Source organism: Cordyceps javanica, chromosome 7 (genome assembly GCF_051103115.1).
Source record: "Cordyceps javanica chromosome 7, complete sequence".
Taxonomy (NCBI): Eukaryota; Fungi; Ascomycota; class Sordariomycetes; order Hypocreales; family Cordycipitaceae; genus Cordyceps; species Cordyceps javanica.
The window spans coordinates 1480091-1491683 of record NC_139301.1 but is presented as its reverse complement, the minus strand read 5'-3'; the positions used below and the strand labels follow the sequence as shown (position 1 = coordinate 1491683).

The 11593-nt window shown below is 55.9% G+C and overlaps 5 protein-coding genes across 5 annotated transcripts; 2 read left to right on the top strand and 3 right to left on the bottom strand.

The window, feature by feature from the left end:
• Nucleotides 1-298: 298 nt before the first annotated feature.
• Nucleotides 299-2663, bottom strand: V2A60_009975 (potassium channel family protein; the record flags this gene model as incomplete). Its single annotated transcript, XM_083261236.1, has 4 exons — nucleotides 299-2036; nucleotides 2090-2209; nucleotides 2268-2426; nucleotides 2500-2663. The coding sequence occupies 4 exons, from the start codon at nucleotides 2661-2663 to the stop codon at nucleotides 299-301; spliced, it is 2181 nt and encodes a 726-aa protein (XP_083117362.1).
• A 1858-nt stretch (nucleotides 2664-4521) lies between these two features.
• V2A60_009974 (soluble quino protein glucose/sorbosone dehydrogenase) lies at nucleotides 4522-6164 on the top strand (the record flags this gene model as incomplete). Its single annotated transcript, XM_083261235.1, has 2 exons — nucleotides 4522-4833; nucleotides 4986-6164. The coding sequence occupies 2 exons, from the start codon at nucleotides 4522-4524 to the stop codon at nucleotides 6162-6164; spliced, it is 1491 nt and encodes a 496-aa protein (XP_083117361.1).
• A 408-nt stretch (nucleotides 6165-6572) lies between these two features.
• Nucleotides 6573-7808, bottom strand: V2A60_009973 (GTPase-activating protein SEC13; the record flags this gene model as incomplete). Its single annotated transcript, XM_083261234.1, has 4 exons — nucleotides 6573-7332; nucleotides 7423-7538; nucleotides 7696-7737; nucleotides 7806-7808. 4 exons carry the CDS (start codon nucleotides 7806-7808, stop codon nucleotides 6573-6575), a joined length of 921 nt encoding a protein of 306 aa, XP_083117360.1.
• Nucleotides 7809-8197: 389 nt separating this feature from the next.
• Nucleotides 8198-8992, bottom strand: V2A60_009972 (uncharacterized protein; the record flags this gene model as incomplete). Its single annotated transcript, XM_083261233.1, has 1 exon — nucleotides 8198-8992. One exon carries the CDS (start codon nucleotides 8990-8992, stop codon nucleotides 8198-8200), a length of 795 nt encoding a protein of 264 aa, XP_083117359.1.
• A 786-nt stretch (nucleotides 8993-9778) lies between these two features.
• Nucleotides 9779-10955, top strand: V2A60_009971 (uncharacterized protein; the record flags this gene model as incomplete). Its single annotated transcript, XM_083261232.1, has 2 exons — nucleotides 9779-9892; nucleotides 9957-10955. 2 exons carry the CDS (start codon nucleotides 9779-9781, stop codon nucleotides 10953-10955), a joined length of 1113 nt encoding a protein of 370 aa, XP_083117358.1.
• Between the last annotated feature and the right edge of the window lie 638 nt (nucleotides 10956-11593).

The following is an 11593-nucleotide window of genomic DNA, read 5'->3' as shown; positions in this document are numbered from 1 at the left end:
AGCGGCGGAAAACATTCATAGGAGGTGGGAGAAGTACGTTTAGCGAGGTTTGCATAGCATAATCATAGCGTTGCCAGCGACATGGTTAGACTTCAGCGTTGCAATTCGATACCCAGATTACCATGATGAAGATGAGATTCGAGACACAGAGTATGGCGACCTCAATGGTGACAATGACACTAAACTAACATTTGATGCTCAATAACTGCAAAAGGAGTACATGCTATCAACCGGAGCAGTTGAGCACAGATATTGGAAAATCTGTGACGAAAATAGTGGACTATATGCGCAAGGAAAGTCAGTGACTGCCCTTTATTTGCAGCTCTGTATCCGGTGCCAGGCATCGTTTGGCAGCCGCCGCAGCCACCGCTTCTTCACTGTCCGCGTCCTCTTCGAGCGCCTTCTGCAGGCGAAACGTCAGGCGGTCCAGCACCCACTCGCTCTCCTCCTGGTCGGCGGTCAGTGGGCTCCGGTTGCCAACCCACGACCACTTGAAGGGTTGGGTGGGCGCGCCACTGCTGACGTGCAGCCGGCTCTGGGCCGCGGCGACGTCTTGGGTGCGCTTCTCTTCGGGTCGGGCCTTGCGGTGCGTGTGAGCGTCGCGCTCGTCCTCGCCGAGCAGCCACAGGAACCACGCCCACTCCTCAAAGGAGTACCGGCGGGGCTTGCTCTCCCGCAGGTGCCGCGTCACGGACTGGATCTCCGCGACGAGAAGCAGCTGAAACTCCTTACCCGTGGGCAGCTCGTCCAGCTGGTGATGCTGATGACTCGTGATCTGGGCAGAGACAGCCGCAGCGTGCCGAATTTTGGAAGCCACGCTGCGTAGGTGGGTATGACGCGCGGCGCGCCTGTTGCGTTTCCGTATCGTGCCTTCGTCGGCGTTGGGGTCGTTGGCGCCATGTGCATGCCGGTCTGGCGACGTGTGCTTCGAGCGACTGCGCCAGCGCATGAGTCCACTTTCCATACGCAGGCTGGACTGGTGGCTGTTGTACTTCTTGAGGTGCTCTTTTTCCATCTGCGCAATGACCTTGTCTCGCGGAAGAATGGTGACTGCGCCGAGCTTGATGGTCATTTCTTTGACAAACTTGACAACAGTGTCTTCCGCATGTGAAATGAGGACGGTCATGGTTGGCAGCGCCAGCAGCGACCAGAAGACGAAGAAGGATTTGCCTGCGTTGGATATGGGCACCCGGTCGCCATAGCCTATGGTGGTGAGTGACACAAAGCATAGATAAAAAGAATCGAAATAAGACCACTGGTCCTGATAGTGCCTCTCTGTTGACCAAAACACCAGTGCCCCGATAAGCCATAGGACAATCAAAGTGCCAAAGGAAGCTGAAAGGTCCATCCACTGCCTCCATGCTAAGGCGCGGTCTTGGATACTACGCATAAGTTCGAATTCGACCTTGCGGCGTTCATACTCGTTCGTGATGTGAGAACTCAGGACTGCATCCTCCCCGGATATGGGATTCAGTATTGTGTCCTTGCCCGTTTTGGTCAAGGTGCGCACAAGTTTTCTTCTAGTCTTTTCTTCCATCCGAATACCAACACGCCGCCGCGCACGATCCAGGATCATGCTACGGATGGAAGCAATGACCAGACCAAGACTGATGACGCCGATCAATGCATACGGCAAGACGAGGGCCCTGGCCAGAGCCCTTGTAGTGGCAAAATCACCGAATCCGACGGTGAATAGAGTGACATTAGCCCAGTAGACTCCGTCGAGCCAGTTCCAACCTTCGATGGAGCTAAAGACGAGGGCTCCCAGGAGAAGATAGGTCAGGAACATGATGGTCTGTAGCATGAGGGTGCGCTGGCTGGACGTCAAAGCGAAGCTTTTGCTGAAATGCCCAGTCGAAGCGCCCCAAAAAGTAGCCGTCATGAACGAAGCGACAACAAAATAGAGAATAGCGGCCCAAATGCCGTAATAGAAGGCCTGTGACATGACGTACTGCTCAACAGGGTGATCAAGACCTTGCTTCAGCGGTCTAGATGCTGTGGCACAGAGGGAAATGAGACAGAAAGAAGATATATACCTTGGAAGGTCAGCCTGGACATCTAGCTTGCGGCGGCGAATCGGGCAACTCACCATCCGACAATCGTAATAGGCTGTGCGATGGTGAATTTCACCCGCCTGGCCATGTTGAGAAGAAGAAACACATTGGAAACAAGTGCCATTGCCAATTGAATAGCGTTGACGGCAGTAAGCCTGTAGACAGCTATTATCAGGGACCTGATGCATATTCGTTTGGGGCGAGGCAGCATACCATGGCGGATCATTGACAGATACGGCAGACTGGAAATCCGTACCAGGAGGCATGTATTGGCGCCACGGTCTACCCAAAGCACAAATACTGAAGGCCGAAGCTACCGGGCCCAAGGTACCGGCAATCATGGGAAAAGCAGAAGCAACCAACCACCAGCGGCTGTGGGCGCATTAGCATGCCGGGGTGATTGGCAGTAGTAGCATATGCATATGGCCAAGGAGAATAGACATACGTATGATTGAGGTTTTCCTCTTCATTCGGTTCATCAACGTGCGCCCTGGGAGGATCCCCGGACCCGGGCGCAGGATCGGCGTCAAGGTTGCTCTGAGGTCCCTGGCGCTCCCGTTGACCGCGGCTAGGAGAGCTGCCGCCTGGCGATGGAGATGATTCAGTCATGGCGGGCGAGGGTGAGGAGACGCGAATCTTGATCGGTTCATTCCGCCATGATTGTTGCAGGTCAATATCGCAGACTTGCAGGTGGGCGCAGGGGCACGCTGGGCGGCGGTGTTGGTGAATGAAGAAGGTTTATCAAGGGCGAGAGCGGACGGGGCACGGGATCACCGGTAGCAGGCGCCGCTTGACAGATCTAGGCCGGACACTACGCACTACGGCTTAAACAAAGCCAAGGCCGTTGGGAGACGACGGATAGTCTCTCGTGATCGGTATGCAATGTCGGTTTCTTTTTTCTCAGTGTAGTTTTGTTGGTTCAAATTGAGCAAGACGGCAGGACCAGCGATTTTCACGGATCCCACGACGAGGCGGCGAGGTTGATTCCACTGACGCACCGGGGCCAACGTCGGTTAATAAGTAGATGGCAAGACCGACAACGAGGGATTGACGATGCAACGTCATCAGGCTACTTGAGCCGACGCGGATTCACCGTTGTGAGCCTGCCCAATGGAACTTGGCATCCTTGGTCAACGTACATGACGAAAGCGACTGCATGGTGGACGTTGATCGCTGCCAAGGAGAGCAGAACCACCTGGCCAGCCATCAGACAGACTGGCACGCAGTTCTACTAAGGTAAGTACCTACCTACTGATAAGCCAGCCAGCCAGCCCTGTCTTCCAGCGACGGATGCAAGCTTAGCGTATCGGCTGAGCGTCCGCCGTCTCCAGCTTTGGCGCTACGACCCACTGAAGCCACAGCACCAACGTACCTCTCCCAAGTACTAACCTACGCAAGTACGTCAGCTGGGCTGGTTAGTAAGGTGCTACTTATAAGTTACTTACCTTGGTAGTTATTAGCTGCTTTGGCGGGCTGCGGAGGTATTTACAGAGGACCGTGGCGCAATGGGTGTTTTTTTATTTTGGCCTCGTTAGGTACATACCTATCTCCATGATTCCGAATAAAGGCATCAGAAGAATGCTGCTTGGGGTGCTCACGAGCTGCCAGACCCGGCGCTACAGTGTGTATTTACCGAACCAATACAGCCAACAACTTGTCTTCTCATGTCATCTTGTGTCAGTCTGGTAGACAACCATGGCACATTTACAACCAACTTTCAAGGCCGCACACCTACCTGAATCACCTACTCATCAACTCCGATCATCGGCTAACGATGAAGCAGATGCCATGTTTGCCCGTCAGAAGCACATTTACGTGCAAGGTGGCTGGCTCCAAGCTTGCTACTTGGCCAAGTCACAATACAGCCAGGGAGGTTATACATGTCCGGCTACAACCTTGATGGATCCACGGTATAGACAGGTTGTGAATAATACGAACGCTGCGACTTTTCGTATCTTGTCAAGTGTATGGTACAAGTCTTGCAGTCAAGAATAAATAGAATCTTCCATCAACCCATCAATGCACGACCATCCGCTGGCCCTATTCTGACGAAACAGGCAAGGCTGCGAGCGGACAACTTGGCGCACCCTCCACACTACATTGTGCCCCGCCTCGTTCAGCTTTAAGCCTTTCTTTTTTTGTTTCTTTTTCTTCGTTGTTCCAGCTGAGCTGAAGTGTCAATGCGGCAGAGATTGACTTTCATCTTTTTGTGACTGCGTGTTGTCGAGCGTGTCGAGAAGAAACAGATGTGTGACGTTGCCCATTTACATTCCACCGCTCTCATCAGTATCACCACCGGTCCCCCCCCGGGACGCCGTACCGAAACACGGCCCGCAGTCTTGTAGGTTCCGAAACAAGTCGCCACCCAAAACACCAAAAGGGGGGGGAAGAATTACGTAGAGCTTTACATACACGACCGAATTCAACTGGAATCGGCCAGAATCACTGTGTCAAAGCAACCCCGAACATGAAGGAAATGGCTCCGAGATCAAAGGTTGCCACGGCGTTGCTGCTGCTGCTTGCCGGCGCCGGCGCCGTGTCCGCCGCTGACTGCTCCAACAAGCTCACCGTCAGCTACCCCGCGCCCGTGGCCGCCCAGGGCTGGACGTACCAGCTCGTCGCCGACGGCTTCACCAAGCCTCGCGGCCTCGAGTTCGACAAGGACGGCGGCTTGCTTGTCATTGACGCCGGCGCCGGCCTCGTGCACCTCAGCCTCAAGGATGAGGGCAACACGTGCGTCTCGGTCGACAAAAAGACGACGCTCGTTGCAAGCAAAGAGGTATAATAGACCATCCACCACCACCACCGTCATCATCATCGCCCACTTGAAAGCCTCCATCTTCCCTTTTTGTATAGGACAGGAGAAAGAAGACCAAAACAAAAAAGACGTATCAAGACATTCCCGCCCGCTAACCAACGGGGTGCGCGCAGCTCAACCACGGCATCGCCCTGACCGACGACGGCAAGACTCTGTACGCCTCGTCGTCCGAAAATGTCTACGAGTGGACGTACGACTCCAAGGCCGTCAAGCTCGGCGACGCCAACCGCACCGTCGTCACCAACATGAGCAACTCGGACCACACCACCCGCACGCTGCTCCTCTCCAGGAAAGTGCCTGGCACGCTGCTCGTCTCCCGCGGCAGCCAGTCCAACGAGGACGGCGGCGCCGCGGACGTCGACTCGGGCCGCTCGCAGATTCGCAGCTTCAACCTCACCCGACTTGCCTCCTCCTCCTCCTCCTCCTCGGGCAGCAAGGACGCGGCGCCGCCGCCGTACGCGTACCTCGACGGGCACGTCATCGGCTGGGGCCTGCGCAACTCGGTCGGCGTCGCCGAGCACCCGTCGTCCGGCGGGCTGTGGTCCGTCGAGAACTCGGTCGACGAGCTGCGCCGCAAGGGCCGCGACGTCCACGAGGACAACCCGGCCGAGGAGCTCAACTACCACGGCACCATCACCACCACCGCCGCTGCCGACCGGCCCGACGACGACGGCGCGAGCCAGGGCCGCAACCACGGCTACCCCGTGTGCTACGCCGTCTGGAGCACCAGCAACTTCCCGGACCTCGGCGCCCTCGCCACCGGCTCGCAGTTTTCCGACGACGACGCCCCCGCAAACGTCACCGACGCCGCCTGCAACGACGCCTACGTCGCCCCGCGCCTCGCCTTCCAGGCGCACACGGCCCCGCTCGACATCAAGTTCGACGCCGCCGGCGCCGTCGCCTACGTCGCCTTCCACGGGAGCTGGAACCGCGACGCCCCCGCCGGCTACCGCATCGCCAGCATCGACTTCGGCGACGATGGCCAGCCCGTCGCTGCCCGCGACAGCATGGACGCCGCCGTTGACGTGCTCTCCACAAAGGACCTCGCCAACTGCCCGGACAAGTGCTTCCGGCCCGCGGGCCTCGCCTGGGACGCCAAGGGCCGCCTGTGGTTCTCGTCGGACAGTACGGGTGAGATCTTTGTCTTGCAGCATGACGGCAGTTCCGAAGGTGGTGGCAGCAGTGGCGGCGGCGGCGGCGGCAAGAATGGAAAGAATGCCGCCAGCCGTGAAGCTCCCGGGCTTTCTGCTGTGTCTTTGGTTGCTCTTGCTGCCGTTGCTCTTCTGTCTTGAATCAGCCTCTGATGAAGCTGTGAGCATAAAGAGGTGGGTGGGAGATCTATATACACCCCGTGATACATATCATGTCTGAATACGTTATGAAGTTTATGATTAGTCTAAAGTACCCGCGACAAACATAATGAAATATCTTGTTACTTTTTTATATTGGGACTCATTACACGTATAGTTCTATTTAAGCTTCGGGCAGCCTTAGCCCGGTCTCCATTTCAGGCAGCCTCACCCGGTCGTCTCTCGCCGGATTTTAATGCAGGTTGTTTTCCAGGAAAGAACGCCGAATTATCTTCCCCGTCTCCTTGAACCATCTCGATGAAAATCCCAATGAACTCATTGAGGGTTTCTCGACATAGTTGTAGAGTGTACTGTGGTTGGTGTTTGTTCCTCTCCTTTGCGGCTTGCTTTCTAATCCTCAATCTTCTTGACGCACTCCCACTCGCCGCGGAGGTTCTCCTTCCATAGGGAAACCTTATTATCGGCACCGCTGACAGCAAGGACGTTGCCACTGAGAGACCAGCTCACGCGCCATACGGGTGCCTCGAAATCGAGCGTTTTGCAGTCCCACTGGGCAGCACCGCCGGTCGTCGAATCAGAAGTCCAGATACGAACGGTCTTATCTTGTGAGGCCGAGGCAATGTAGGATCTCTTGAGAACAGTGGGGGACCAGGCAACATCGCGAACCCAGTCCGAATGGCCTGTCAGTGCCTCCCCCTCTTGCTTATACGATTGCGTGGCGGGTTCAAAAGCCCAAATCTTCACAAGATTGTCGCTACCACCGGTAACGAAGCGGCGGTTGCCGGCGGCGGCAGGGCCGGGAGAGCTGCTGACAATGCTACCAGGAGCCGTGGCGGGGGCCCAAGAGACGGAATTGACTCCTAGGCCATGGGCGGGGAAAGTTGTGTTGTCAAAGGCCGAGTCCTTGAACTCAAGAACGCTAACGTTGCCATCGGAGGAGGCACAGGCTAGCAGACAGCCAGCCTCATGAGGGGCCCACGAGACAATGTTGACCGAAGCCTTGTGCAGCGGGAAATCGTAGATGCGCTGCCACTGATGCTGCGGCCCTTGCTCCTTCCAGATGAACACCTTGCCATCATAACCGGCCGACGCGAGGATGTTGCCGTATTTGGGGTGAGCCCAGGCGACGCACCATACGGCACCTTCGTGACTGCAAATGAGATTCGTTAATTGTCAAGTCAATTTACTTGTTTATACCGAGACGTAACATTATGGAGCTGGGCGAAGGGATAAATCTTACCCCTTTAGCGTCTCGATCAACCGCTGTGACTCGCCCTCGATTTCGAAAATCCTGATTGTACGGTCGCTGGAGCAGGTGGCCAGTTTACGTCCGTAGTAGTCGAGAACGGCATCATGCTGTGGCGAGGCTACTGTTAGCTTGAACTGCGCATCGCGATTCGGAAGACTGGGGCAGAGGATCTCGCGCGTTGCGGTGCAGCTATAATAGCTGCCGAATATTGCTATCGCAAGTAGAAACGAGTAGTCAAGCAAAGCTCTATGGAACGGCACGTACAATCATGTCATCATGGCCAGAGTTGGGGATGACTTGCGCCGCCTATACACTGGTTAGCTGCAATCCTGGAATTGATCGCGTCTCGGGTTCAGATAATATATCAGCAGTACCATTTTTACTGTGACAGCGGCGGTCAACTAATTAGAGAAGAGAAGGAAGCTTGATGTAGCCCAAGAAAGAACAGTGGCACGGAGATTTCCAGACGCGAGCACACCAGTAGCTTAAGCACTTGGAGATGATGGGGACAGATGGCAAGGGGACGAGCTCCGCACGTGATGCGAACCCCACTTGCTCTCCAGGCTTTCCTGAGCATAATGGGAAAGCAACACAACAAGGTCCGAAAATGCCGCTGAAATTCAATTCAGTATTTTCAATCGTGGAGCTGGATCTTCCCTATGGTGCGTTGAATACCCGAATGTGAAGCCGGCGTGAGGAGGTGGTGCACATGATAGAGAGCCATCGTCGTCAGCACCAAGGCGGGCGACAATGTCCCGACGCCAAGCTAATTGCCAGGCACCGGCTCCAAAGCTTCTGATGCTTGCAATTCAGATGGGAGAAAGTGCAACCTTGGTCCCTCAATCTCTTCATCCCGGTCGCCAAAGTATTCTCCCACACTCCAATGGAGCATGTCCGACTCTGGATGCTCTACATACGGAAGCACCTCGTCCTTGCAAGATGCTATGGTAGTATACCAATCCGCCAGGTGTGCGCTGAGTGGCGAATCGCATCGGCACAGTTCCGGGGTTGTTTTCCTATCCGTGGCGTGGAGAACAAATGTCCGGAGGTCGGGACATTGAGAGACGAGACTGTGACTGAAACGAGTCACGTCGACCAGGTCTGACCAGTGAAGCACCAGGTGTCTCAGCGGAAGACTTTGGTGGGCATGGAGCAGGTCGATGAAGTCGGTGGCACGCGCGGTGCAACCCAAGTAGACAATGGTCTGGTCTGGTATCAGCCAGTAGACTGCTGTAGGCGACGACTCGAAGCGACCACCGCCAGCCAGCAGCTTTGTGTAGAGTCTCTCCATCAGTTGCCGCGACTCCTGACAAGCAAGACCAACATGATAGGGCGCAACACCGACAGGCTTCATACGTATGAGTAGTCCACTGGCCTGAAGATTGATATGTGGGTGCGATGTGTACCAGACCGCCCATTGACACAGCGCCTCTCGCCAGACGTGGTGGCGGATCTCGGGTGGCAGCCGCTTGAAAAGGTGGAAGGATTTCTTTCGCGACATTCGCGACTCTTGTTGTTGTTGCTGCTGGTGCTGGTGCTGCCTGTTGTCATTCGGAGCCATATCTCGGGGATAATGTGAGATGATGACATGTGGGTAGCTGCGTGGGCAGGAGAACAGGTCCCTTTTGTGTGTATAGCACGCTTTCTTACTCGCAATCTGTCACATATACGCTGCAGATTGTGGCAGGAGATCATGACTTGAAGAAAGGCCACTTGGGTGTGGGAGATGCATGAGCTGCAGCCCAACATGCACACACCTATGGAGAGTATCTAGGTAGACACCCTATTCCAACCATGCTTTGCCTGAGATCGTACTGCAAGACGGATACAGAAGCTGTGCAGTGCCTTTTGGGTTTGGCTGGGTGAGCTGCTCGCCCGAGTCTACATTACCGAATTGGCGTCTTCCAGTGTATCAAGAGCGCCAACTTAAAACAAATAACGAACTTACAGCAACCTAACAGCGCCGCACAGTCGGCCTGCTGCGTCGTTTGTTTGGTCAAGCCCTCGGGGCCTCGCTACGCCACTCAGAAGCTAGGTAGCCACTGTCACAGGCCAGTTCCGTCGGCCGTCCCCACATCGACAGACCCTACCCCAGCTTACTCGCCACGGCCTCGGCTCCGTTTGTCATCGACTCCAAGATCACATTTACCTCATTCTTTCGCCTCTTATTCTTCTCTACAGGTTTTCTGGCAGTCCTCGCTCTCCCTTCATCTAGGGAACGATAGCATTGTTCGATTGATCTGTGGCGTCACCTTCACCCCGGATCAACCCACGGAGAGACACCCCTGCGAGGCACTTTCGCCCGCCCTCTATCCGACAACCCAAGTCACCCGACCTCGCAAAAACCATGGCCGACGCTTCGTGTAGCGGCGGCACGCCGTTCAAGCAGCTCATGGACCACCAGTCGCGGGATATCAGCCATCATCAAGATCGTCTGGTCAACGGCAACCAGGCTCGCGGAGTACGTGACTCAAACACGCCAGCTCGTCTCGGGCGAAACTAACGATTGGCCATCTGGCTTCTAGGCTTTCCGATCACGGTCACAAAACATGGCGCAAGGGCCTCAAGACTTCGACGCCTTCATGGGTACACCTGCTGGGCTGTCTGGTATGCACCACGATCCTGCGGGTCGGCTCGCCGCGCACGCCGCCGCCTTGAATCCCGCGCACGCCGCCGCGAGTCCCTTTGGCCCGACTGCGGCTCCCGACCTCGTATACCAAGCGCCCACTGCTGCTCCTGAGATGGCTAGCAACTGGGCAGCTGACTTCACAAACTTTACCGCACAGCAGCCGCAGCGCCAGGCGTTGCAACAGCAGCAACGACAGGGGCCGATGTTTGCCGGAGCCGCCAACCCCATGCAGATGGGTTTCCAGAGCGCCTTCGCGCCGCAGCAGTCGGGTTTCTCTCCATTCTTCGCACCGGCAGGCGGCGCTTACGCACAGCCGCAGGCTGCGGCTGGCGAGGCCGACTTTGACCAGGAAATGGCCAAGTGGATGGCGAGCAACACGGCCACCGGCAACATGGAACAGGTAGATGCCGCCATGGAGCAGATGGCGCGTGAGCTTGAACTCAACGAGCAGGCGCTCGCCGGCACGGAAACTACTACAACAGAGGTGACGACTGCCGTGCAAGACGACAGGCACTTCTCGGACCTCGGTGTTCCCGAGCTCAACAACCTGACGCTTGAGAGTCGCGAGGCGCCGACTGTCACGCCACCCGAGCCGCTGCAAGAGGAGAATACGGCGGCCGACATGCTGGCCGATGATGCGCGAAACAAGTCGGCCGTATCGGAAGCGGCGGAGCGGCTGCTCGAGTCGGTGCAGCATGAGAGCGGCGAGAAGTGGCAGAACTCGGTGTTTCTCGCTTTGATGCGCGACTTCCGCGACGGCAAGAAGGACATTGTCGGCAACGAGGTGCAACCGACAGACGGCCCATCGGGCCAAAACGACGGCGTCGCCGCTGCCGCTGCCGCCGCTTCAGAGAACATCGATGGCGGGGTGTCAGCAGAAGCGTCTTTAACGTGACTGGCCTCCGAAGGAAATACAGACGATCACACAATCGCGGCTGCGCTGCCCCACGTCGCACCATCCTCGCGCGACACTGGGCAGCACGACGCAAATCATGAGGACGACAGCACGGTGCAGCAACGCCGGCTGCGGCCTGACCCGCGCTTCTTTCTTTGCCCTAGGCAGAGATCCTGCGCGTACCACTTGGGCGACCCTTTTCTATGAAATCGCGAGCGGTCTGGCTGGTACCCGCTGGCTGGGCCTGCTTGTCACTGCCCGCACACAATCGTAATATAGATGCGACAGAATATAGACGAGCAGGGCGACGGCATAAAATCGTGCCAGAGACAGATAGTATAGAGGCTATGAAAATAGCTTGAATTCAATGACCCGTTACAACCGACCATGTACTGATAAAAACCACACAACAGTATAAATACTTGCATATTGAATAGTGTGAATTTCCTTTATTTTATTTCACTCATGCTCGTCCAGCAAATACATACATACACAACAGCATCAACCGTCACTGCTATTTTCATTGTGACGGCGAGCCAGATACATCCATTAATTGATGCGATAAAAATAGAGGGAAAACTCTATCCCATCATTCATACCTTTCCTTGTTTTCTCGCGACCCGGGAGAAAAAAAAAGT